Raw genomic sequence first — 27500 nt, 5'->3', positions numbered from 1 at the left:
CTGAAAAGTCAGACTTTCAAACGACCGATCGTATAATACTATCGAAGGCACCGAATTCCTGCGCGCTATTGTGTTTATATACCAGCAGTCTTATTATCATTCGCACGAGATGGATGCGAGAAGGTAGCAGAGCCGAGGCGCGAGGTTCTCCTTCTTCCGTGTGTGTGTGTGTGTGTGTGTGTGTGTGTGTGTGTGTGTGTGTGTGTGTGCGCGCGTGTGTGTGCGTGTGTGTATTATTCATAGATATTAGATATTACTTGTCACACGCAATCATATTACATAGAGATTTTAAACGTGATTATTCTGTACAAACAGTGATTATCAGCTCGCGTGATTAATTAACTTTTGCGATTAACAATATCTTTAATTTTAACTCGTATACATATCTATTTACTTTTATAATGAGATATAGTGAAATTGTTATTAATTTAATAATTTTATATTATTAATTAACAACGAGAAATAATTTTTTCTTACTAGCTTATCTCTCATTATAAGTGAATAGATTTTAAAACTTGCATATCGATGATTATAGAAATTTTCTGGTGATTAGTAGTGCATGCGCGATCGTAATTAACTATGTTAATTGTGAATATGTATATATTGTTACCAAGAATAAACAAGAAAGAAAACCCGAAGATATAGAATAACGGCGGAACAACCAGTAAAATGAGTGATCTATGTATAATTTTATTAATTTATTATATTTGTCATTTGTAAAATTAAAATGCGCGCTTGTTTTCGTGATAATAACGCAATTTATTACTCATTTATTGTTCTAATTTCGAAATTTATTGTTTGCGAAATAAGTTTAAAAAATAATTGAAAACGCTCCAACATTTATATCGCTACAAAAATAAAATATGCAATTAATTGTTCTCGTTCGATTTTAATATTAAAATCTTTTTTGAATTATTTGCTTTTGACCTATATATTAATGTCGATTTTAATACTTATTATTTAATTTTTGATTATTTTACTGTTATAATTAAAGTATTCTTTGTGTTGATACATATTTATTAAAATTTAATATTTTCAAAATCTATTTGCAATATTTTTGCAATTAATAAGCAATTGATTTTGTATATATATTTTTTAATTCGCTGTGAATTTTTTTTAGAAATGGAAATGCTAGCTGATGTGTGTGTGTGTGTGTGTGTGTGTGTGTGTGTGTGTGTGTGTGTGTGTGTGTGAAGTTAACATTCTCTCTCTTTAATATAAATTTTCTGCTGCAATAAATTTGGGATTAAAGTAAAAAATTAGCAATAAAAAAAATTAACACTTTATTAAGCTATACATGCAAATTCGATTTCTCGATGGGGTATCAAGCTATTGTCGGAAGTCAGTGATAGTCTTATCAAAGTGCGAAAAGGGTGCAATACGCGTTCATAGACGCTCAGTTCCGTGAATATGACAAACGAATATATATATATCATCTAAATATACAGTACGCTGGCTGGTCCATGCTCCCGAAATAGCCGACCGCTGTGTTTGTTTTCGCAATGACGACTATGCCGTGTCGTATAATTCCGTACGCACTTGACGCGGTATTTGTTTGCGCGTAAAAGCGCGTTGCGACCATCTCGTTGCACGCGTATGTGATATACGAAGTAAAAACTGCATAAGTTATAAAGAAAAAAAAGCGCTTCTTTACATAAGATTTATTGTCCAATAAAAAATATTAAATTCCGCTAGAGCGATTTTGCCCAGATTGCGTAGGAGGGAGGAGAATATAGGAAATTTCGTAAATATTTAAACGTTAAATATGAAATATGTATTATAACGTTAAGTATAGAATACGGTATTAACAGATTCTTGATTTTTTGATTAAAGATTATATAATTTTTAAACGACAGAATAATATATTCGCGATAGTATAATATCCATATAATCAAAAAATATGTAAATTTAATTTTCTTATAAACCATTCAAGGCTCTTTTTTTCATTTTTAAACTTTCGTACAGTAGTTAAGGAAGTTATCGTCAGACGCGAAATATAAAACTGACTTAAGTGTAGATGTAAAGGCAGATTGTATTCAAATATCGTCGGTGAGATGGATCCAGCTGCAAAAAATGGAGCAATTTAGAATGATAATTTGAATGCAGTATAATCTAATGATATACTCGCTTTATTTCTGCTCGTCCGTCCGCGCCAGAGATCAAGGTATAAATTGTGTATTATGCGTCATCGGATTGAATGAGTCCGCGGTCATTACACGTGGAATATATGATGGCGAAATAGTTACGAAAGTACATTGCTGATGAAAGAGATATATCGGCACAGAGATCGCATTTAATGCTTTTATTAATATAATTCTCATGTATCAGAATAGTCTTTTTATAACATTCTTTTTACATACATAATTTCGAGATTTAAAAGATATATTATTCAAAAATACTTTTACGTGCGTAATAAGAATAATAGACTTTTAATGGATATATGCATATGTACACAGAAAGAATTTTCTCTTAGAATTTACCCTGAAAATCATGGTAATCGTGGGACAATATGATATGGAAAGAATTTAAAAAATATGTTTGATTAATTTTACCATACTTTTAGTAAATTTTACTATACTTTTAGTAAAATTAATCAAACATATTTTATATTTTATTGTGATAGATATTATTTTCTATTGTGATAAATATTAATCAGAGAAATTCTCATAAAATTCCTTCCATCCCACGATTACCATGATTTTCAGGGTAAATTCTAAGAGAAAATTCTTTCTGTGTACACTTTACTACGCTCGATATTACATGTGCATCGTGAAAAATGGATTGGTTAGAAATACATTAAAATAAAAGGTAGTAGCTGCTATCTTTTTATAGCGTTATTTAAAGCGCAAAGATTTTTAGCGAGATTTTTAACTTTTTTCTAACTAATGAAATCTTCGTATGTAATAAAAAAGTAGGTAATACAAAAAATTCACTGTTTTCTATATGTGAGAAGACTTTCTATTATTTAAAAATAGTTTAAACTATATGAAATTTAATTTAAGTTATATAAGATTAATTCACAGACTTATTGCATATAAATAAATTATAAGTTTAAATAGACAATGACGTCGCAACACAGATGCAATTGCGAGAGTGCATTGACCTCAATTCAACATCATCCTGAGCAAGCGCCGAACTGCAGATAGTGACGTCATTGACAAAGTCTCTCCTCTCGTATCCATGGAAACAATGACGTCATACTTTCGTGTGATATATATACGGCAAATTTTCAAAAAATTCAATATTCCACAAAAGAAAGAAAAACACGAGAGATAAAAATATTCGACACAATATACATATACCTATTACAAAAATTCTCGTCCCTTTTAAAAACAAGATTCTAATTATTTTCATGAAAAATTTAAAAGTTGTAATCCATAGAATCGATAATAAGAATTTTCTCAAGCCATTTCTTCTGAGATGAAAGAAAACGTCATATCATAATGCAGAAAAGAGATTAAATTAACTCAAATTACTAACGGGCTTGGTTTATCTTTGCCTTTTCTCTATTTTTCTAGCGTTTTTTATCTTCTGTTGCTTATCTGCTTTGTTAATGAAAACTTTCTATTATACGAAACTTTAATCCGAGCAATCTGAAGAATCTTGCTTTACTTGAATTTGCATATTTAAATGTAACACCCAATAACAGCGTATAACGGTGGTTCTTGCGTGCTTTACTTTGTAAATTGTACACAATTAGGATATTTATTTTCTTATTAAATTGTTTTTAAACTTCTTGAAATGACTTAAAGCAATTTCAGAAACATCATGCATATTCCATCATAAGTTTTCTATGATACTTTGCACAAAATATTCTTATGTAACACATGTAAAAGGCTTTACTCTGATTTATACTGCAGTAAAAATTAAAAGATAATCTATGTTTTCATTAATTTTAAAATATTGTATCGCGATTCAAATTTTAATTAATAATATTAATATATTGTATCGAGCTTTAAATACCTCGAATAGAAATATTTATTTTAGCCGGTAAATAACCTTTTCTTATTTCAACTCATTGCGGATGAAATCGGGCGTCGGGAGAGATAGCGAATGAAAGAGAGAGAGACAACTCCATTTCACGATTCTCGTTTAATACCGATCAAGTTGAATCGATCGTGCCGGTCTTTTCTCCTCACACTCTCGTCCGGCAATAAGAGGAAACGATGGATCGCGCGGAATGTAATGAAGAAAAGGGATTGGATTGGCGCGGATCAGCCAACGAGTGCCGCTTTAATTTCGCGTTTCATTCTTCTGCTTGGATAAAAACGCGCGCACGACTAGCGAACAGCACGGTAGTAAATACTTTCTTGCGACGTCGGAAAAGATAGCGAGGAATTTTATCGCGCATGAAGACGAACAGGGGAATACGCAGCCTCCAGGCTTTTGCACGCGTATTATTTTCCTCGGCGTTCTGTCTTTCCCTCTATATACATATACGTTTTTTTTTCTTTCTCACTGGCTTTTCTTACATCATTCTTTCTTCACTGAGCTTTTCACCGGCTTCGAGAAAGACGGTATGCGTTTTCCGTTTCGTTCAAGCGAGAAAAGGTTCCCCTTGCGAGAAATTTCACCCTTGATTTTACAACGAAATATAAATTTGTTCTTGTTGCTTTAACAATAAGATCGCGCACCGTCAACGTTGATTGTTATATCAAGATATCAAAGGCTTACTGTCGGCAACGTATGATGACAGAGTTATTGTTCTGTTTGAACGGAGTCACGGAGCTGTATTTACTTGTTTTGAATCGCATATATGATATCGTTACGCCAAAGCGCAGGGATATTACGGGCTGCACCCGGATGATTTATGATCTCAAATACGATGCGTGATCTCTCGCAACGTGTACTAACGACGGTTTGCTCCAAAAGGGGTTTGTCTAATTAAGGCTCGAGTTCGCGTGCTGAGATGTAGTTTTCAAACTAAGCCCCTGAATGTATTTGGTTCGTATTCAATCTGAAGGCACTTGAAAATTTCCCACAATTTCTCTCTCATAATAATCTTAAATATAAATTATTCGTACAATGAAACGTGCATGACACAGACGCGTATACATCTTATTAATGTATGCGATAATTGAAAAATGTCTAAAGAGAAAGACGATATCTTTCCTTGTTTGAAATTAATTCCATCATTTGCATGAAACTATCAACAATTATCTCGATTGGAAAGAACACAACTACACCGTCACTGCGTTCATAATATTCGATAAATGTTAAACTTATCGTTGAATAATAGAACGTGGGTGAAGCGAGGTTTTCTCTGCAAGCTCAGCAATTGCTCTTTCCGGAGTGTTCTCGTGTAACAGATACATTCGCCGAGAACGAGTTGTGAATTATACAGCTCTCTCTTTCTATGAGAAATCTCATTCGAGCACCCAACAATACAAGTTTTTCTTTATCGTCCGCGTGTTTTATTGCCGCGATGTTTACGAGTACCGGTTCGCCTCTCGGCATTTTCATCGTCCGCCGTTTATCCCTTTGACTACGATATATTGTTCGTCACTCGACACTATCGCCGAATTGATAGCCCCTGTATCTGTACACTTGCAAATAATAGTGTGACGTTGTTGTCAATCGATCTTTTTTCTCACGTGACATAATTCTGCGGGCACATGACAAAATCACTAGAAGCGGGATTTAGCATACCTAATTAGATGCAGTTATGCAAAATGAAGCTAAATTGGTCGAACAAAACCACGATATTTATTTTTATCTTCATACATATAATATATCGAAATATATTGTTTAATTAACAGCTTGTTTTATGGTGTTATTTTTAAATTATATAAATTTTTCACAGTAATATTAAAATAAAAATTCTTATGAATAATTAAAAATAAAAATCTAAAAAAAGTAAATTATTTAATATATTTACATTACTTTTTATATTATGTCAATAGAATACGAACTTTGACTTTGGATAAGCTTCTATTATATGAAAGATTTATGTGTATGATACTTGTGTCTATAACTTGAATTCTAGTTTATTTGATTAAAATCTCGAACCACACATTTTTTATATAATACTAATATTTAATTTATTAATACTATATTCTTCTTATCGCGCGCACTTCTAAATAAAAGCACATTTCAAAATCGTTTCCTATTTTTAAAATAATTTTTTATCCATTTTATTCTCGATCTACTATTCTATTATTTTAAAATAATCTAGATCTAGATTCATAAATTTCTCATCGATTACGATCGATCGTATTAGAAATGTTAATTGGTAGTATTATGTCATGAAGATAGGGAGAGAAATTTATACGAATGATGGTAACGCGACTAACAATACTCGGCGAAGTACAAGAAGAACGATTTGTAAATCTTCCTCGTGTTGCTAGCTTTCTAGGCCAAGTGGAAAACTCGAAATATAAACTTCGGTTTTACGTCACGGTTTATTCACTGCGTCACTGCACACATGGCATCACGTTTTACGTTCAATGACGTAGATCCTTTCCAGTTTTACTCTTACTTCTGCTTGCGTTCTTATATCCGAGCTTACTAACAATGAGACACAAGTAAATGTATAAAGGGTAGTGTACAATATTTATAGTATCGCTCTGTATTTTATATCGGTTTTAAAGTTAAATTGATCACATGGTACATGTACAAAAATTTTATCTATTAATTAATATCATCAACATGTATATTTAACTTTAAATAGATATCCTATTGCGATAAAAATGCAATCTTTCAAATTTAGTAAATTTAGTAAATTATCTTATGCGCGAAAATGAAAAGTTTTCTTTTTTTGTGTGAAGCGTTAGGTAACACCTGTTTCAAATTAATGAAATGACCTAGCGAGGAAAAGCGTCATTTTCGCCACTCGAATGACCACTTGGTGCATTCTTCCAGTAAAGTGCCCTCGAGATGGATACTACACGAAAAAGTAGACAATGTATATTACTAAGTGTAATGCACAGTCATCTCAGCTGTGTGATGTTAGCTTGGTATGACCTCGTTTTTTCAACATGCAAAAAATGTCTCATCTACTTTCATTTTCTGCGTGCTTTCATTATATATATTTTATTTCTCCTTTTATATCTGCATCAAAGTAGAGACAGATAAATGGTCAATGTAATATGCGATATCTCACATTATAAAAATATATGCAATTGCTTAGTGGTATTATTACCCAAAAAATCAAGTAAAACTCATAACCGTCTTTTCGGTAATTAAATTCATGAATGCAACATGATATATTGCACGTTCAACAATTTTATACAGAGATTTTAATAAATCTTCACTGTTTTATATCTAGAAATTAAAAAAAAACTACTCTATGCATTGTATATTTGCTATTTGCTTTTCATAATATGATAAAACAATAAAAACATTTATTTGTGTGATATTCCATCTTCGGCAAGAAAAATAGATGAGGTAAAAGAGGAAGAAAACAAAGATATACATTTTAGAATTATTCGCAGCCAGTGAAAGACAGTGAAATATAGGAAACTTCGGCTTGAAAAATAGAAAGGACGGAATTTAATTATCTGTCACTACGTAAGACTGTTGCATTCACGGCTTTACTTCAATAATTTAATACGCTAGACTGTAGTGGTGAGGCATTTGTGTGGAAACTGGGAGATGTACCTCGTGTTTCACTATTCGAGACCTTGCATAAGCTGCAAGTGTGGAAGATGACGGGCGAAGCGTTCACGTTTTTAGATACTTTATTGGAGCATGTTGCGCTCCACCGAGCGTGAACAACTCGGGATCGGCACCTATAATCGCGACAAGGTAACGTGAGAGGCGGCCTGAAGAAAATATCCGTTCGTTTTATCACATTTACCACTTCTAAAATGCTATAATCTTCGTAAAACTCAATAATCGTAGATAGTTTCTGAACGATGTTTGAATATTTCATCGCTTTCTCGTGAAAAACGCAGCGTATCGCAGTATCTCATCGGTTCTCTCTTTTCTCTTCTTTCTTTTCGTGAAATTTTAGCATTAATATTATCGGATACATTCATTCTTTTGTTTTTTTGCATTGTCATATTTACGGAAATTTGCGGAAAAATATCGTTCCAATTATAAAATATAATTATAAAATACTCTTCATAGAAAAATATTTCAAGCATGTTCTCGATTAATGATAAAATGGAGAATAATAAGTCTTTTTTTAATATGCAGCATTTTTGTAGGTAATATTAAATTTCATTTTTTGGGAGAAAAAATTGTAGATAATTATATATTGGACTGGATACACATATTTTTTTAAAGAAAAATAAATGAAAAAAAAATATCATGAGACTTCTTCCCCAAAAAGAGTGAGCTACATATGAAATAAATTTCTTAAACGAATATTCTTCTATCAATAAGGTGAGCAAAGATATATCTGTTCGGTAACACACAACAAATTTTCGCAAGTAATAAATTTGATCTGATGACCAAGGAAAAATCTAGACAACTATATTTTATGAGAGACTTCGAAAGCTACGAGCATTATAAAGCGATAGCGTGAGTTTGACGGCAAAATTTTGTTTTATGATAAATAGCTTTTTTAAAGAGATACAGGATAGCATATTTCTCGGCAGCAGTGTCGGTCATTAATTGTGAGCAATTAAGGGAAACTTATAAAATTTTGTACGTGATAGTTTACATATGCATCTTTTATGCTTAATAATTTTTGCAATCAAAAATAAATATTGATTTGATTACTCTAATTGCAAGAAAAATATTTTAATATAAATATTAAAAATATTTTACGTAGGTGGATTTTACGAAGTGGAATTTTTTCTATAAATATTTACAAATATGTACACATCTCTCGAAATTGAGACATGGCATAAAATATATCGCGTTTTAATTATAAAACAACATCAAATTCAATTCTGCTATTGTATTGTTCTTAAAACTTGACAATGACAAGTAAATTCTTCGTTCAAACAATAGGAGCTTCTTTTTCGTCGAGCTTAAGCGAGTTGACAAATGCATCTTCCTTGAATGAAAATTTCTTGCATCTATTTCCGTGAACGAAAATCGCAACTTACAAATAGATCGCGCGTTAATTAATTGGGGCCATCACAGTAATTTCGTTTTATCGTGCAATTAGGACGGCGGGTGGATTTTTTTTATACAGGATCTATTAGATATCCGCGATTTTAGACCGGTTCAAAGTCTCTTGGAAGACCAATTTATCCTATTCGTGTTGCATTCGAACCAATGATCGATTCAATCGAACAAAATTTCTCTCTCTCTCTCTCTCTATTTCTCTTTTGATTATCCTAGGAATAGTTGTCTAATCCGTTTCTGAAACTCTCCTCTTCGCGGATTCATGTGTGCGTATGTTGATGACGCAGTGACCTCGGCGTGTGTAGTGTCGGCTCTTTATCGCATCCCCGACACGTTTCTCTTTGAGTGCGTCAGAGATGACGTCACGTAGCTAGGCAACCGCACCCTTGCGGTCCACGAAGACCCGTTTTTCCATGCCTTATGTCCCCAGCAATCGTTTCTCACATTGTCCTTCGTATTTACGAGCCGAAGGACGAACTTAGGGAACGTGTACACATACGGGACGATGACTCGATAATAAGATAGGGGACCATAATTCCTAGGATCCTCGAATGAGGAAGTTATGTCGGGGATAATCGCTTAAAATATGTCAGACGACATTACGATAATATAATCAGGGCGTCTAGTTTGATCTCGTTATGGAGTTTGCTTCGAGAGTTTGAATATGGAATCTCACGATAACGATAATAGGTCTACACCAAGGGGTGTCTCACTCACCAAAAATTTGTACATGTATTGCGAATTATCGGGAATTCCAAGTAATTCCATGTAATGCGCCGTGTAATTATAAGTAATGCGACGGAATTACGTGTAATACCAAACAATATAAAGTAATTCTATGTAATACTATGCAATATAAGATAATATAAAGTAATTCCATGTAATGCTAAAGTAATTCCATGTAATTCTAAAGTAATTCGATATGTTTGTTTATAATTTTTTGTTTTACAAATACAGTAAGTAATATATAGAGTATCTTGCAGTTTTTTCCAATTAAATATTCCTCTTTATTTATTAAAATAAACACTATTTAGAAGTTTTGCAAAATGTCAGAATATTATAGGATATGTAATAACATTTTATAAAATTTTATGTATCGTTTCTGATTTCATCGAAAATAATATCAACTCTTTTCAAATAAAATACAATATATTCAAATGTTAGTACTAAAACTTTAATTTAGTAAAGAAAAATGCAATTAAAATGGAGAAAGATATTAAGAGAAATAAATTTATAAGATATTATTATTAATTAAGGAACGATAAACGTGGCAATGAGTAAATTTTACATCAATTTTATTTATTTATTTTTTTTTAATTGGAAAAGATACACTGGTTGTCAGATATCGTAAAGCCAAAATCGTTAATTGCTCTCGCATGAAAATCAAATATTATATAATCGATTTGTCGTGATAACGTAGGATGCAGCAAGGTGCATTACTGGAAGTGACATCGATAATGTGATCCTAGGCGACGTGTCAGAGCATTGATATGTCCTTGTCCGTTGCCGACCCTCGTAAGGGACTCTCTTCGCCGAGAATATCTCGTTCACAAAGCTTAATATAGAAACTATAGCTCCCCTCTTCCGTCTTGTTGTTCGTTGCTGTTTATCGTGTCTGCACCCCATGCGACTATGTACACGCATGTATGTGTATATGTGCATATGTACACATATAAAAGAGGATAGCCAAGCATACTGTCCAGGTGATGTAGTAGTCTTTGCATTATTACATCGGTATGTATGTATGTACGTATAACAGGTAAAAATAGCGCGATTTTATGCCTTGAAGTTACGAAACGTTCGCGAAAGCGTACAATAATAAAATTAAAGTAGATTTAATATCCTTTGTACGTTTCACACACATAATATCAGTCGCTTTACTCGGTTACGAAGCACATAAATCGCGTACCTTTTCAATGGAACAATCGAAAATACGGGGAAGAACTTTACAAAGACGCTCACTCGCGATTCTGACTACACGGAATACAAAGCGAGAGTATGTAAGGAGAACGCGTCTATATTGTTACATAACTCCGAGTTGCCGCATTCCTGAACCGCTGTTACAATCGCAAAGCTACATTCAATTAGCAATATGAATTAATCATCATCGTCGAATGAAATTCTATCTCTGCAACGCCTCTTAATTATGGAAATATAGAATAGAGAGTTAGGAGAAACATTTCCTCTTTTTCAAGAAAATATATAGTATATTCATACTCTTTTCATTATAATAAACATAAAATTTCTTACAAGTTGTTTACATTATCAAGAAATTAAATAACTATTATAAAATAAATATTAATATAAATTTATTTAGGTATTGATAATATATTTTTTTCTTGTTATTTAAAGCATATATTGATATGTCACAATCAACGATGAAAGAGAAAATATAAATGATGGACAAGAAAATTAAAGAAACTTTAGGGATAAGAAAAAGGATAGCAGAGAGTTGGAAAAAGAGATGGTGTGTTTTACGTGCTTCATAATGATACTATTCTCCGCGCAATAAGATATCTAGCGAATCGACCTGAACACGGAAACCTGTATTAGGAGATAGCGATTCCTCTTAATGATCCTGGTTATTTCGCGTCAAATTTCAATTAAGAGGATAGTCCTGCCAAACGTATTTAGTTAATTCGCCGTTTCAGATACATGATGATATGCTCGATTTAAACGATTGAGCGCTAGCCAAACTAATTTTACTCGCAGATTTTGCAAGAAAGAGCAATGGAACAAATATATTTGTGGTGGAAATATCTGACAGAGAAAAACAAATAGCCTCTCTTTAATTTGGTCTACGGACGGAGTAATAAATCTGCCTTTATATTCGATTTGTAATTCTCGATATTGTATATATGAATAACTTTATTATGTATAATTCTATAAACATCGAATATATTGTATATATATTATATATCGAAATTTTTAGCTATACGTTTTTCGATGTGCTTTTTAACTTTATTTTTTAATTTCTCTTAAAATTCGACAATTATGATTCGCGCGCGGATTAATAAACAATTTTTTTTATAAACAATATGCATATAATTTTTATAGAAATTATTATAGTATTACATTTTATGTTCGTCTTTGTAAATGTGATACAAAAATTCCTTTCTATTAACTATTATCATTTGAATGTAAAACAGGCAAATCTTAATTAGGTATTTATAGAATTCTCTTAATATCTTAATAAAGAAGAACTTGCCTTTTAACGCGGTAGAATTGAGCAAATTAGAGACGCGACAACTTCGGTTAAGCGTAATCTTACAATTAGAACTGAACTTGTGCTTTTCAAACAATTCAATTAATTTACGCCGAGAAATCTCGTTCCGGCAAATCACAGGCCCGGCTAACTATATAATTGAGCGAGTACCGGAACACACGCGTCTCGATTCACAGACCCACGATTGAATGTAGCCTCTTACAGACCGTTGACGCACAGCTATCCCTAGGTGGAATGTCCAATTATGAGTTCTCGACACACACCGGTTACGCTTCGCTGAGAAAGACCGTGTCCGCGAGGGAATTTCCGAACCCTCTTGATCCCGTAACCAGCGTAACCTCTTAGCGTTCGATATCGATTATCAAGCTCCCGCAGGGATTACCAAGTTTGCATTCTCGTGTACAAAGGACTCCTGTAGTAAATGTTGACGCAATAAGATCGATCTCAATTCAGTGGTTTTGCCAACTAGTATGTCTCATGTTGATATCGTGAAAATGAAAATGATAGATTAATGATGAATTTTCAAGTAGCAGTTTACTCCTCTCTCAGAGCCACAAAATTATATAAAGTTAAATTTTATTGTCGCGTCATATTTTTACATTTCTTTACTTTTTCTCCTCTTTCTCCTATATAATAAAAAATTATAAAGTGTAGAAATGTTATATAAAAATCTCTGTTATAAGTATAAATTAAATAAAATGTCATATCAAAGGTAGTCTTATATATATTCTAAAAGTACAAAGGAGATTTTTTAATTATAGGTTAATCAAGAGTCCTGCCATGTAATTAAATTTACCTCATATAATCGCATATGAAAGTCGACAATACTTCGTAATTGGCATTCGCAACTGTATATATTTATAAAATGATGTCGAGTGATGCTTGACTTTGAGTGAAAATAAGCGCTACTTATTGAGTGGAGTTCGCAGAATCTTTTACGTAACAATTACTCGACGTTAATGGATTTTAACTGTTACCACGTATACCGTATACGATAAGTAAGCAAGTTATGATACTCTTAGAGAATATATATAATGCGATTTCTATGCTCTCCAACGAACAAGTTCTATCGGTGAATTGCGAATTTCTAATATGACATATGTCACAGCACGATAGAAGACATTATGCATGTGAATGATACATAAGCCATTTTCCTCATTTTGAGAAACGCGTAAGAAGAGACTTTAGACAAGTATCTAATATAAAACTTAAATATCTTTTTTTCTCGCGAGTCCTGTAAAGGAATCAAATTCCTTATTGCTATTCCAAAACAATTACATATGACAATTAATACATGAAATTCCGACAAGTCACGTATATGAGAATATCACATGAGAGATGCGGTGGATTATATCGCCGTTGATGGTGAGGCAGTAAATTTACTTGTCATCTGAAAGCGTGTCACGCGGTCGGAATTTGCGGAAAGATGCCGGCGATATAGAAGAAAGTAATTTAGATCACTCCTCAAAGGGATCCAATTTGAAGCGCGCCATGAAATTACTACCGCCAGGTCATGAGTCAGGTCTCTTGGTTGTAACTTGGACGTAGGTCCAATTTTATTAGAACTCAGAAATTTAGTTGAAAATAAATGTTTAGACAATTATTACATATATACATATGTAAATGTGTATATCTTTTGTTGTAATGCAATAACTGTCTTGTTATCAGAGAAGAAAATATTGAAAGAAAACGCGCTTTTTATCTCTTATTTCAACATAGATATTTAAATTTTAGAAACATAATATTAAAAATAAAATTATTGTGATCTCTTTGAAACTTATATATTTTATTAACTGTCATTTCTATAATTATGACAACACTCGTTTTATTTTGCATAAGATTTGGTATAAAATTTTTGCAAAAAGTTATTTCATTATTTGCAAAAAATATATATATATATATAAAATAAAGACAAGGAAAATGAGATATACTTGTTGTAATATAACGTGCGTAAATGACAAATTGTGACAAAAACAGCAAGCATCAAGTCAGATACTTCGTAAAAAAAAAAAAAAAAAAAAAAGCATTGTCGTAACTTTAGCAATCTGTTTTAGTCGCGAAGTTAATATCCTCGGGGGGGACTAAATGTGCTCCCGCATGTTTACGTTTGCACTTGTATTATATAGCTATATACATTGTTCCGGCAATATGTCGTAAGAATAAAACCGTTAAGAAATAGCACGAGATGCCAAAATTGAAAGAGAACGATTTTATGCTATGCCACGAAATTCGAAAAATAAATTTACACGGTCACAATAATTATTTGGATTAAAAAACTACGGAAATTTGCAAAATTGCGAACTGTAATTTTTGACTCACGAATTTTTCGCAATTTTTTTTTAAATAAAAAAACTTATTGCATTTATGATGGAAATAATAAGTTAAAAAACGGTCGTTTAGGATCCCAATTACCGAAAGAGATTCTTTATTTTCTGTGAATTGATGATAATTTAATTAAATAAATCACAATTACTTAATCTACAATTACTTAATTAAATAGTTAAAATCTACAATTACTTAATTAAATAGTTATATATAATAAATAAAAATTTGTAATTAAAAGAAATTTATTTTCTTCTCTATATTCACTATGTAATGATGTATAAAATATTTTATTTCTAACAAGATTCCAATATCTTAATGGAATCTAAGTAGGAAGATTAGATAAAGTAGATGAAAAAGGATCGTAAAAGAGAATGCAATGGAAATGGAACTATATCAGCTGAAATAAAATAATATCAGCTTTTGTTTTGACTAGAGAGAACCACTATGAAACAAGACTTAATACACTGATACGTAAAGACCGCAAAGGATCATTATCGCGAGCTAATGCTATATTCATTTGCCAAAACAAGGCGATTTCTATGCCTGTTAATGCATTGGCTGGTCTGCCTATCAAAAAAGAAATATTATCTGCCATTTCGTCAATTGCAATAATTTCATCTTTCTCTTTTGTTGATCATTAATAGAAATTTTTACTTTGATGGAAATAATTTCTAATTGTCTTTATAATTGGAAATTATTTTTCGCTACACTTGGATAACAATTTCATATTTTTTACTCTATTTATACATTATTATTTTGATTATAATACTTTCATATTAACAAAAATACGATTCTTTGATGGAAAAAAGATCTGATTTAAAATTTATTAAAAGAAAGCAAAATCAGGGAAAAGTAAATGAAAAACTTTAAGATACTCGTACTATTAATTAACGTAGAAAAAAATTTATTAGAGCAACAATTATGATCGCAAACATATATCTGTCATAGCAAGGAATTAGACAATTCCTGATTTCTGCTTCTGGTTTCTATGTGACGTTCTATTTTTTTAAATAGTCTATTAAAAAATATATACTTTAAACTAATAACTATACACGCACGTGTTATTTTGCAATGAGAAATCTCTTTTCACACAACAACAAGAAATAACTTTGCGCGCGGTGTAGAATATCATCAGGAATTCGAATCGATCATTAATGCGTCGTCGAACGGAGTCCTCTTACGCGGTCGTCCTTCTCGTATAACGCAAGCGCGCAATAATATCCATCTATATCCGCGGACGTCGTACGTGTTCCGGATGTCATACTAGCAGGGTTAGTTTGCGATTTTATGGAACAAATGCTTCCTCGTTCGCTGCTTGTTTGTATTATACTGTCGCATATGTCGACTCCTATACCTTTCGCTCAAGATATAAATTGTACACTCGTATGATTGATCTAATTCCACTGCACACTCACATATAGATAAAACAATAAAAAAAAAAGCTTTTTCGGAAGAAAAGTTCCTTGCTTTGATGAGAAATTTTATCATCTAGTGCAACTATAGTGCAAAATTGATTAATTTTTTGCAAAACAAACACGTTCTCGATGTAGATATGAAATGAGTTAATTATGCATAGTAAATTGCTTTAGATATATTTATCGCTATTTCTTACAAATTATTGTGTTTTCTGAAAACTTGTTTAAACAGCTTACGTACACCGTAAGTAGATATTTGTTGCTCGAGTGCACTCCCGAGCACACCGATCGTTCAATTTCATTTCGTAGAAAGGCTAAAGTATACCTTTAGAAGAGAAACTGCAACGAAATCGTGTTCACACGATGAGATCCTTTACAATTTACAACTATCGATTTACACAGAAAACTTACGGAAATTTCTACGGAATTAAATGTATATTGTATATAAAAATATTTGTTTAATAAAGTGTCGTGGCTACATTGATTAAAAAAGAAATCATGATATCATTGCTTAAAACATTTTCTTTTTCTGTCATATGTATACATTGGATGTACCGTTTTCTGCTCCCGCGCTTATATGTACTACATCTTTAAAAAGATATTTGTTTTGTGCGGAAGGATAATATTCTCTTTTGTAAATGTGAAATACATATATTTTATAGATTATAATTAAAATATAAATTAATCTTTATGACTTACTCCGTCCGGATGATATTTCGTGCCACTCGTCGTGGTATTGTTCCCACAAAATTCAGACAAAACATCCTGAAGTTTCCGTGTGGAATCTGAAAAATAATTAATAATTTGATAATTTATTTGCATTTAATTAAGTCTTATGCTATGAGATATCGAATGAAAACGACAATTGTCAAACATCAAAGAAATAATCAAAATTTAAATCTAAAATATGAAATATAAAAGCAAATTAAAAAGTAAAACTTTATTAGATGGAAAGACTTGCGTCATATATAACGCACATTGTTGTAAAAAGTGAAAAGTAATATTTAAACCGTTTTCCTCTAGATTTGTAAATTATAAGTTAATTCTCGTATGATTAATTATTAATTATTTTTAAAAATTAAAGATTTGTAAATGTATCATCGCAGTAACTATTTACTGAAACAAATGTTATTTCACACAATTTATTCATTCTAAATAAAAATCGAAATAGATGAAAATTATGGTTTAATTGTGACACAAGCGCGCGCGATAATTATTCTCTTAAGTTATATAATTTATATTACCTATATATATGATATAAATTATTTTTTTATTATATATGTATATACATATTATATAATTTATTTTATGATTAAGATAATATTTAATAGCAGCAAAAGAAATTGATAGGTGCTTGATGCTATTCTTTAGTATATATCTATATTACATCGACTTTTCATTGATAAAACTCTCCCAATGGATGCGACCTTGACATCAAGGGAGAATTCAGTATCTGGAAGGTTTATTCCGAAAGGGAAGGGACGAGTCGGTATCAATAATTGGTTAAATGGCTCACATGTAGCGAGCGCATTTGATGTGCTAAATAGTACATCCGCCGATAGCAGTTAATCGTGTTATAATTAATTCGGGAGTATCGAGTAAAATACCGCACTAACGTTGGATTTTTCGTTTTTTTTTTGCGCGATATTCTCTTCACACTATAATATCGTCATCGAGGATACTTCTTAACAGAATGCTAACAGAATTGATTATCTCATTGAATTATTGGTGAACAATGCTTAATGAGAACACGCTTCGATAAGCGGCTCGGCCTAAATTAGTCGATTGCCAGATAAGGGTATAGGATCGTCGTTTCGTCTCTAATCCTATACACACATCATTACGTATATGTTTCACTTTGACGAACTAGTTAGAATAGTTTAGCATGATAAAAAGTTGACGTATAATTACAATTTTTAAAAAATATTATTTATTATGTGTGCTACACTATAATTTGGATCTATATTTGTATGTTACAGATCAACGGAGTTTTCTACGTCAACTCTGCTATTGCGTGATCGGTGAGTGAAAAATTTTTATTTTGCGATGACAAACATTAAATATAATATATAATGTTATAATTTTTTATATTTTATATTTAAACTTCTATTTTATTTATATATAATACAAGTATTTGAATATTTTTACGCATTTAGCGTATGTTTTTTTACTTCAATTATCTTTTAATAAATAGATCATTAGCCTCGCGATATTACTTTCGTAATTAATTAAAACTTTCCGTGAACTCATTCATTTCATAATCCGGTTTTTTCCCACGAATACAAGAATACATAAATTTTTCTCCGGCATTGTTCTATTGTGTATTTCAAATAAGATCACCGAAATAATAGCTGGGTTATCGTAATACCAGTAAATTTGTCGACAAATGGTGGCAATTTATTTCGTGGAACAAAGTGCAACGCTTGTACGATGAATTAGTGCTTTCTTGCGTGTTACTCCTTCTCGAGAAATGTGTTAGCTGTTGCTATAATCTCGCGTCTCCGTTAGCCGGCTGTAAAATACTAGACGACGGGGCACCTATACGTTGTCAAGCTCGCGATCGAGGGGTTATACGCGGAAAATCCGAGACATTTATTGTCGACGAGTAAATCGCACGGAAATATATGATAGTCGATGAAATAATATGAATTTCGACGTTCGAATCCATCAATGAGATTATATATAACTGATAATTTTAGACATATATTTTTCTTAATTCTTTATTTCGTGAGTTGCGAAGAATTTCTCTCTCAAGATCTATCGTTTTTATCTAAAGAAATATTCCTAAAGATATTCGTGAGAATTATAGAAAATTAATGCAAATTACGAATTGACATGTAATTTTTATATTTGTAATTAATTCAATATATAAATTGCTTTATAAACTGTTTAAATTTTTGAATGTTAAAATATGCATGGTGTTTTATAATAGAAGAAGAAAAAAGCAAAGATACATAAAAATAAATTTCGAATAATAATTTATTAAATTTATGTATCTTTGCTTTTTTTTCTTCTATTATAAAACATCATGCATATTTTAACATTCAAAAATTTAAACAGTTTATAAAGCAATTTATATATTGAATTAATTACAAATATAAAAATTACATGTCAATTCGTAATTATTTTGCATTATATGAATCTCGCGATTTATTTTTAATAATTCAACAAATTCTCAACGGTTGACTTTCATTCTGCGCAATTAAATAGAATATGTACTTTCAATTTACTTTCGTTATATTTAATTGAAGTGAACCAAGTGCTATCTGTAATTAAAGATAGTGTTTTTAGGGGGGTAGCGTTTACAACTTGAAAATATACATTATATAACAGGTACTAGAACTATGTGACAACTTATGACAATTATGTAAATGCGAAAAGATTTATTCATTCTAACAAGCGATCAATATTTCATTTTATTCAATTTCCCTATTTCGGAGCGAATATGTAATTAAATTCCGAAACGTCCCGGCAAAGTGCCAAAATCCTTTTATTACGACGTATTTCCTCGCGTTTGCACTTTGACGATAACGGACAATATCATTATTCATCTTTCATCATTCAAATAACTTCGTTGTCTATCGCGATAACTCGATTCATACGACGATAATCATCCAATAGTGCGCGCTACTATCTCCATCGAAACGAAATTTTTAAAGAACTCAACAGGCATCATGAAAAATTCATCTGTGTTCGACGGATAAATTCGTGTGCACGATGAGTCCATTAAACTATCGCACATTGAATTCAATCCGAAACGAAAATAATTAAACGAATTCGATCCATTCTTATGCAACATTATGTAAGCGGTTGTCTAATAAAGTAGGAATGTATTTTTAAAATAATAAGAATCTCATAACGCAATAATAATACATGAGAAACAAATAAAAATAAAATTGGAATAAAATTCTGTTTTTGTTGAGAATAAATTGCAATAGGTAGTCATTTGTAAACATCAAAGAACGCGTTAAAAAGATTATAAGAATTTTAAATGTACGAGTTAGGTTTATCTCGAAGGATATCTTATTCAGAAATTTAATATAAGATTATATCGATAATTAATTAAAAATCTAATTTTCTTCAATTTCTGTTTACAAATTATTAATAGCGTCTAAAATAAAAATCAAGGAAAAGTATATAAAGTTGTCCGCACTAAATTTTGTCGATATTATATAAGTCAAAGTTTGTTAAACTTTATTAGCAACGGACTTTAGAATTTATAATCTGTAAAAAATTCAAAAGAAAAAGGAGAAAGAAAGAGAAAGAGAGAGAGGAAAGAGGAAACGCCATACTTTTCGTTGTGATTTATCCGCATTATTCTACACGTTTCAGCACTTCTTTTTCTATCTCCTTTTTTTTTGTTACTTACAAGCTGCCAAGTCCTGAAGTTGTTGGAATTCTGCTGGCGAAAGCTTATCCCAGTGAAAGGCCATCCTTACTTTTGGTTTATGTGTCCCTTAGGACGAACGGCTAGATGTTCAATATTGAAATTCGTCACCTGCAAATCAAAAGATGCCATTATGTATAAAATATGATCATAGAGTTTTTCATACAACTATATCCTCATTGTTTTTACATGATAACTCTGCCAAATATTACACTTGACGTTATTTAGAAGATAGTAATCGCACATAAGAAAACAATATACTAATTAATAGTTCTATAAGTTTCAAAATACGAGTAGATTGATTATTAAAAATAGAAGTTATTTTAATATCGAGGAAATATGTACTTATTTGTATTTTTTATAATTTAAAAGTAAAAGACGTTAAAAGACTATCAATAATATATTCTACTTTATAACATACATGATTATATATAGTAGAATTTATATTTTTATAAAAAAAGAAAATAATTTTTTTATTATTTTGTATAATAATGTAGCTGATGATTCAGATGCAATTATCATATAATTCGTATAAATTATATAAAATATATGTGGAGTACGCATTTGCATTATCTTTTCTTTTTTTTTTAAATCAAATTATAAAGATCAGATTTAAAACGTCGAATCGTGTAAATCAGCTTGTTAGGTAAATTATTTGTTAAATCAACCTACAGTAGTAATCATATGTTTGTTGTTGATTTATTATCCACTAGTACTTTATGCTAATATAGTCTCCAGCGATCTCGCATGTACATTCGTTACGCATCGCTCGTGCTAAAATTACAGATTTACGGTCACTGTGGCCGCTTTTCTCTCGCTGTAAACGCGCCTATACGCAAGAGAGGAATTTGTGCAATCGAGCATATTTCTCTCACAAACGTGACGGCGCGTGGACATATATTCCGTTAGTGAAACTCATAATGTCCAATAAAATTCGTTGGTTCAGTGCACGTAAAAATTTATCTGCAAAGAAAATGCTGGCACGATATATTCACATTCAATATAAAACTTTTTAAATATATAAAATTATAATTTTTCGAAAATTACTACAATTAGTTATTTGTATCAGTTAGTATATAATCTGCAAAAATAAAAAAAAATTAAATTTTTGATAAGAGATAATTTACAAAAATCGATAAGTTTAACATATATGTTACATATTTTTTTGTAAAGTTTTTTTTTGAATAATCAATACTTAGTTTAAAATAAAATAATTTTACAGATAGAAAACTATTCTTTATATAAAGATTTTCTTTTGCCAAAATTTTATTAATTACTTACAAATAAAATGATAGATGATTTTTTACATAGCATTAATATATATATTTTTAATATTGTAGATAATTATGAAACAAATAGAAAACTCAATGCTATACAATGGCTTTGATATTATTTCAGATATGCAATAGCATATCCTCGCGCAATACTTGTTGGAAAAATAAATTATTCTTCTTTCGCTACATTCTTAATTCTTTTCTTTGAATATTAATGACATTTTATCGAAAAAATTATTGTAACATATCAATAATCTATTTTTCTCTGAATAAGTGAAATCGGTACTTAAAATACCACTGATGCGTAACGATTTGGATACAATCATCCGGATGTAAATAATGAAACCGCCAGTGAAACGGCTTAAAAAGAAAATCTCGGGGATAACGGTATATCGAGGAATTAAAAAAACATATCAAGACAAATTATTGCTATTTCGTATATCGGGATCTTAATCCGCAACGTCCCGTTGATAATGAACTTAATCGACGGACGCGCCACAACGCATGATCGCATTAATCCCGACGAGCGCTTCTCCATGCAACACTTTGCTATTGTATAAAAGCGAAAGATTCGATCGCTCTTCCCCGCAGATGCATACGACGATAATTTCGTCGTATTATGTATATAATCCATTCTCTTGCATGCGCGAAATTCGGCGCACACATTTCGCACGCCATGAGCGTGAAATGAAATTTTACTGGTCCGTTAGCTTCTTCTATGATATATACCTAGGCTGGCCCCGACTGTGGCACGAATAAAATGCCACCAATCGATGCGACAGGCGCGCAGTGTTGTAATTAGTCACAGATACGTACACACACACACACACAAATCCGAATGAAGGACAGCCCGAGATGCAGTCTAGCGCGCGGCCGGATAATCCCACTCGGAGAATAAATCCCAGCAAAGCGCGCAATTGCGAAGCTTTTTCGTCCAAGAGCTTCTCACTTTACTTTTTATCGAAGTATCACAGTGGCGGGAAAGCACATATGGACTTTGGTTTGGAACTCTATAGACGACTTTTAGAAAGAGATCTGTTAGATATAAATGATTTTCAAGAAATATACATGCAGTTTATATAAGCGATTTATGCATGCAAAAGATAAACGTGTAATATGTATAGCTTGAGTTGCTATCATATTTTCATGCTAATTACACGTTAATTGTACGCAAAATAATTACGCACACGCTTCTAGGAAGAGTTATTTTTTATTTTTAAATAAAGATCTTGTTTAAATGGCTTGCAACGTAACGCTGTAAAAAGACCTAAAAGAATTTGTTTCTAGCAATCTTTTGTTGCCTGTGACGATACTGCCTTTCAGTGCAAAAATATTATTTTACAATTTTTTTTCAAATAATGAAAAGGTATGTTGTTGCGCATGTTTGTATCGTTCTCCGTTTACGAAGACTTTTTTTTAGTTGACAAATTGTTCTCACCACTTGTAATAATACTTTCTGACTAAAGAATTTAATTTCACAATTCCTGTAGATTCTCGCTTTTATTTTTGTCATATCAAATTTGTATATATGTATCGCTATGAATTATATTCGTCTGTGTGTCTTGAACGACAAACAAGCTCCAAAAATTCATATTTTTTTTCAAAGTTAATTTTTCAAATCAATTATTTACTGGAAATTTATCTCAAAAACAAAAAATATGAGTTTATAGAAATTTTTAAAGGTAAATTGTAAAAGGAATTTTTTTGTCGATAATTCGTTGTTTGTCTAATCTAAATTAAGTTAATTTAACGAGGAATGTATTCCATGGAATCCTCATGGATCGTAAATTCTAAAAGGATTCGCACATTGTCGACTGCAGTTTAATCTCTCTTATTTTTACAATCTAGTGGAATTGCGTTTCTTGTACATACGATGCAGAAAAGTCGCACAACAGAATAGTGTGTGTGTGTGTCTCGCGTTACAGCACTTACAACGACTGAAACCATAAACCCAAGTACACGAACTCGACGGAAGGTAGTTAAGTAAATTTATTATCCTTCACCAATAACGAAATGAAATATACACCATCGTCAGTTAGCCATAATAGAATCACCGTATGTCCACGAACATAAGTACAACACGCGGTATACATTCGTATGCGATGCTTGCATTGCAATTGCAGTACTACACACATGTAGCTTAATTCAAAGCTTGATAATAAGTGCTAATGATAAGACACGTTTCTAGTTTGCATTGACTGTGTGTTCTCTCGTTTATAGTTACTAATTTTTTAGATTTTTCAAAATTATAATCTAAATTAAATATAGATTTTTTTAATCTACAATATTATAAATAAGTTTGTATATTAGGGTTTATGGTTATAGAAGCACACGAAAAAAGGACTCGCAGAATATTTCTTTCGGATAAATAATTTCTGGATTTGACAATCAGTAAGACCACCATGAATCTTTGTTCGAGAAAAATATCGGACAATATATCAGATAAATTATGATATGATGCGAAAATGTGTGTGTATGTGTGTGTGTGCGCGCGCGCTTTTCTCGAACGAGCTTGTTTTCCGATAACGAGACAAATATTACATGTATCTTGAAAGTATAGGTATTTATAATCTACTTAACCGCTTTCTCTCGCTGCATGAGCCATTATATGCCAGTATTAAGCTCATTAACGTTAACTAGGCTTTTTATAAGCAATATATTAAATAAAATTAATTAATTTCAATTTATATATACTATTGTTTTTAAAGAAAATTTTTACGAATGTTTATATTTAATTTTACTTTTATCAATTTTTATTTATATTTATAACAATTTTAAAATATACCTTGTTTTATACAGTGTTCATCTATATTACGCGAACAGTATTGCGAAATAATGTAAGCAATAAATTTCTAGTAGATTTTTATCAGGTATCTGTCGCATGTCGAGTTTTTATTTGCTCTTTGACATTATTTTTAGTATTATTCGTTTTCCATTTTTCGAGGATCAAATACGTCAATCATTTTTTTTTCCGATTTTTTAATTACAGAGCGTTCTGAATAACTGTCAATCATGATAAATAAAGTTAAAAAGTCAAATCAACGAAATATATATAAGTAAAAATTCTCTTCATCCATTCATATAATAATAGAATGATAACTATTAATTTATAATAATATCACAGTATATTACTGAAAAATGTGCGTTACTGAAAATGCAGAGGATTTAACGGAAAAGTTCAACAGAATTTAGCTTTTTTTTATTCTTTCTCTCTCTCTCTCTCTCTCTTTCTCTTTCTCTTTAATAATATAATTTTCCATTCTATTATGCCAGGGACTACATACTCGTAATTAGAATCGTGCAGAATGATAATCTTTGCAAAAAGATAGTTCATGTGCGCTTAAATAAAAAACGTTGTATTATATACACGTAATCGATTGCCGAACACACACACACACACACACACACACACACACATACACACACGTAATAGAATACGGAACTGAATATTAATAACTGTCCCGTGCAAAGAAAAGTTCTGGATTTGAAAAACAATTTTGACGATAAATGTTATATTGCTAGAAAATATAATCGTAGAATTATGATTGTAACATGATTTAGAATTGTATAAGAAATTATGTTGTTATTTTATTAGAATTGATATCGGAATATAATATCGGTTATACATTTTTTTACAATTTTTTATATTTGAAATCTTCAACAAAGTTAAATAAAATTAGTGCGTATCGCATAGAAATATTATGTCAAATTTTTATGCATGCCTATATTTGCTGAAACTGCAATAATATCCGAGGCAAAAAATAGAAAAAAAATATTGATTATCGTTTTATAAAAAATATCCTTTATAATAAAAAATCATTTATAATAAATCAATCTTTACGAGAAGTTGATTTTCATATAGCACTTAAAAGTTACGCGTTGATTGCAATTAGCTTGGAAAGATAATTAGGGCACCCCTTGAGGCACGCCTTGTATATTGTATATATCTATACCACATATATACGCCTAACTCGCGATGTGTCATGGTAATATTCTTATGCAGAAGCCTAAAATTAATCTCATTCCGCGTTTATTATTACACGTATAACGCATTCTGGGGATAAACGCCAAGAATATCCCATCAGTATAATCACTCGCATTGCAGCAATAGTAATTCCTTAACGGATATTATTTCGCTAACGAGAGATAACTGGTTTAAATATATTTTTTTTTATTACGCGCGATATGCATAACAGAGTTATTATCAAGGAGTTACACGTGCCTGATTTTATGCATTGATAAAACCCAAGCAGGCACAAACTACACTATAATTAATCAGTAAAAATATACACGTTAGAAAAAGTACAACACAAGCTTCCTCACAGAGTCAATCTTAAAATAAATAATCTTGCTATGTACTTTATAATAATAATAATATAACAAAAGAATATAACATAGATCTTTTTCTATCACAAAATATGAAAACTTTATCAAAATCTTGTGTTGTTAATTAATACAACAATTTCGTTTCTTTTATCAAAACAATATGTGCTTTCTCGTGTTCGTATCTAAAATTGCAAACGATTACATAAACGTGTACGATCATGCGATTCTATTCCTACAATTATGGGTTTTATTTTTGCAAACATCTATAACAAACAACGATTCAGTAATTGCACCCTTGCCAGTAATAAACGGCATGCTTGGTAGCACATTTCGAAAGTGTGCCGGGGTTTACTATTCTTCTTTCTAAGCACATTCTATTTTACTATCTGTTACCAATGATCGTTAGTTTATAATAGCGTTTATTATTATTAACTGGATAATAAAAATAACTTTGCGTGCAAACAAAAAAGAGAAATTATAAATATTACTACGTATATGAATCAATAAATACATAAAAAAAAGGAGCGACAGTAATTATTCTATTGCAATATACAAGACCAAATCACAACAAGGTGTCTATAAAATTACAAAATACACAATAATGAAACAGATATTTTGATAAGTTTTGATAAAAATAATTATAGAGAAAATAGGATTGAAAGGAAAAAAGCGTTAACTAAGAAATTGGTTTATAGGTTTAGCCTAGGAGATTCGAGCATATCAGTACACATGTTAGAATACTATATATTGTTCGCATGTTATGTTCGTATAATATTCGTATAAATGTTCGTAGTGAGTATATCTATAGTAATCCTCCATCACAATGGTAGATCATTCGATAATAATAACACAAATTGCAATGCATAATCTAACTTATCTGATGGTTATGATTCAAAATGTAACAAGTTTATATTACGCGGAAGCTTAATTGCGTTTATTCAGTATCATTATAAGTTGTTATCATCACCAACATATAACGAACATTTAATATGTAGTAACAAAGTCGATACATTCTATCTGTTGACACAAAAACGATGGCTCGCAAAAACCAATTTTTTTTTTAATCTCAATCCTTGCGCACAGCGTCGTATTTACAATTCTCGCAAAATAATCGCTATGGACAAATGCAATGTATCTTTCGCGCTGCTTTTTTCTATATTTTACTGGTAATAAATGAAATATACGATCAAATATTTGTTCTGCTATGTAAAATAAAATATTATCGTGTAATATTTTATACTTAATACATCAACGTAACGTTATAAATATTCTTATGACAAATTCTTGTAATATGTTCTAATATAATAATATTACTAAATTACTAAATATTACTAATATTATTATATTGCATATTCGATTTTCGGATTTTACAACGTCAAAGTCGGTTTACGCATTCGATATGCAACCTCGAATACTGGGTAATATATATTTTCTTTGAAAAAAATTGAGATTCTGCAACTGGCAGGGCGATGCGAGAAACGTGTACATTTATCGTTTTGATCGTTTGCATTTAATATCGTAGATCA

The 27500-nt window shown here is 31.0% G+C and overlaps 1 protein-coding gene and 1 long non-coding RNA gene across 3 annotated transcripts in view; one reads left to right on the top strand and one right to left on the bottom strand.

Annotated features, from left to right (window-relative positions):
• LOC145942355 (uncharacterized) overlaps positions 1 to 27500 on the top strand; it is a 95057-nt gene that overhangs the window by 25875 nt on the left and 41682 nt on the right. Inside the window, exon 4 of the long non-coding RNA XR_014426351.1 lies at positions 17967 to 18008. This is a non-coding gene — a long non-coding RNA (uncharacterized LOC145942355). The remainder of the gene's footprint in view (positions 1 to 17966; positions 18009 to 27500) is intronic.
• Positions 1 to 27500, bottom strand: part of Dgk (diacyl glycerol kinase 1) — an 89206-nt gene that overhangs the window by 29984 nt on the left and 31722 nt on the right. For both annotated transcript variants that reach the window (XM_083048974.1, XM_083048975.1), the window contains exons 2-3: positions 20357 to 20485; positions 16687 to 16772 (exon numbers count right to left, since the gene is read on the bottom strand). In XM_083048974.1, the coding sequence (XP_082905100.1) occupies positions 16687 to 16772; positions 20357 to 20420 (150 nt within the window). In that variant the 5' untranslated portion in view covers positions 20421 to 20485. The remainder of the gene's footprint in view (positions 1 to 16686; positions 16773 to 20356; positions 20486 to 27500) is intronic.

This window comes from Prenolepis imparis, unplaced genomic scaffold, assembly GCF_030444845.1.
Source record: "Prenolepis imparis isolate NDT839.2.m4 unplaced genomic scaffold, iyPreImpa1.0 SCAF_11, whole genome shotgun sequence".
In the NCBI taxonomy this organism is placed as follows: domain Eukaryota; kingdom Metazoa; phylum Arthropoda; class Insecta; order Hymenoptera; family Formicidae; genus Prenolepis; species Prenolepis imparis.
The sequence above is the reverse complement of the archived record's forward strand: the minus strand, read 5'-3'. Positions and strand labels throughout refer to the sequence as shown.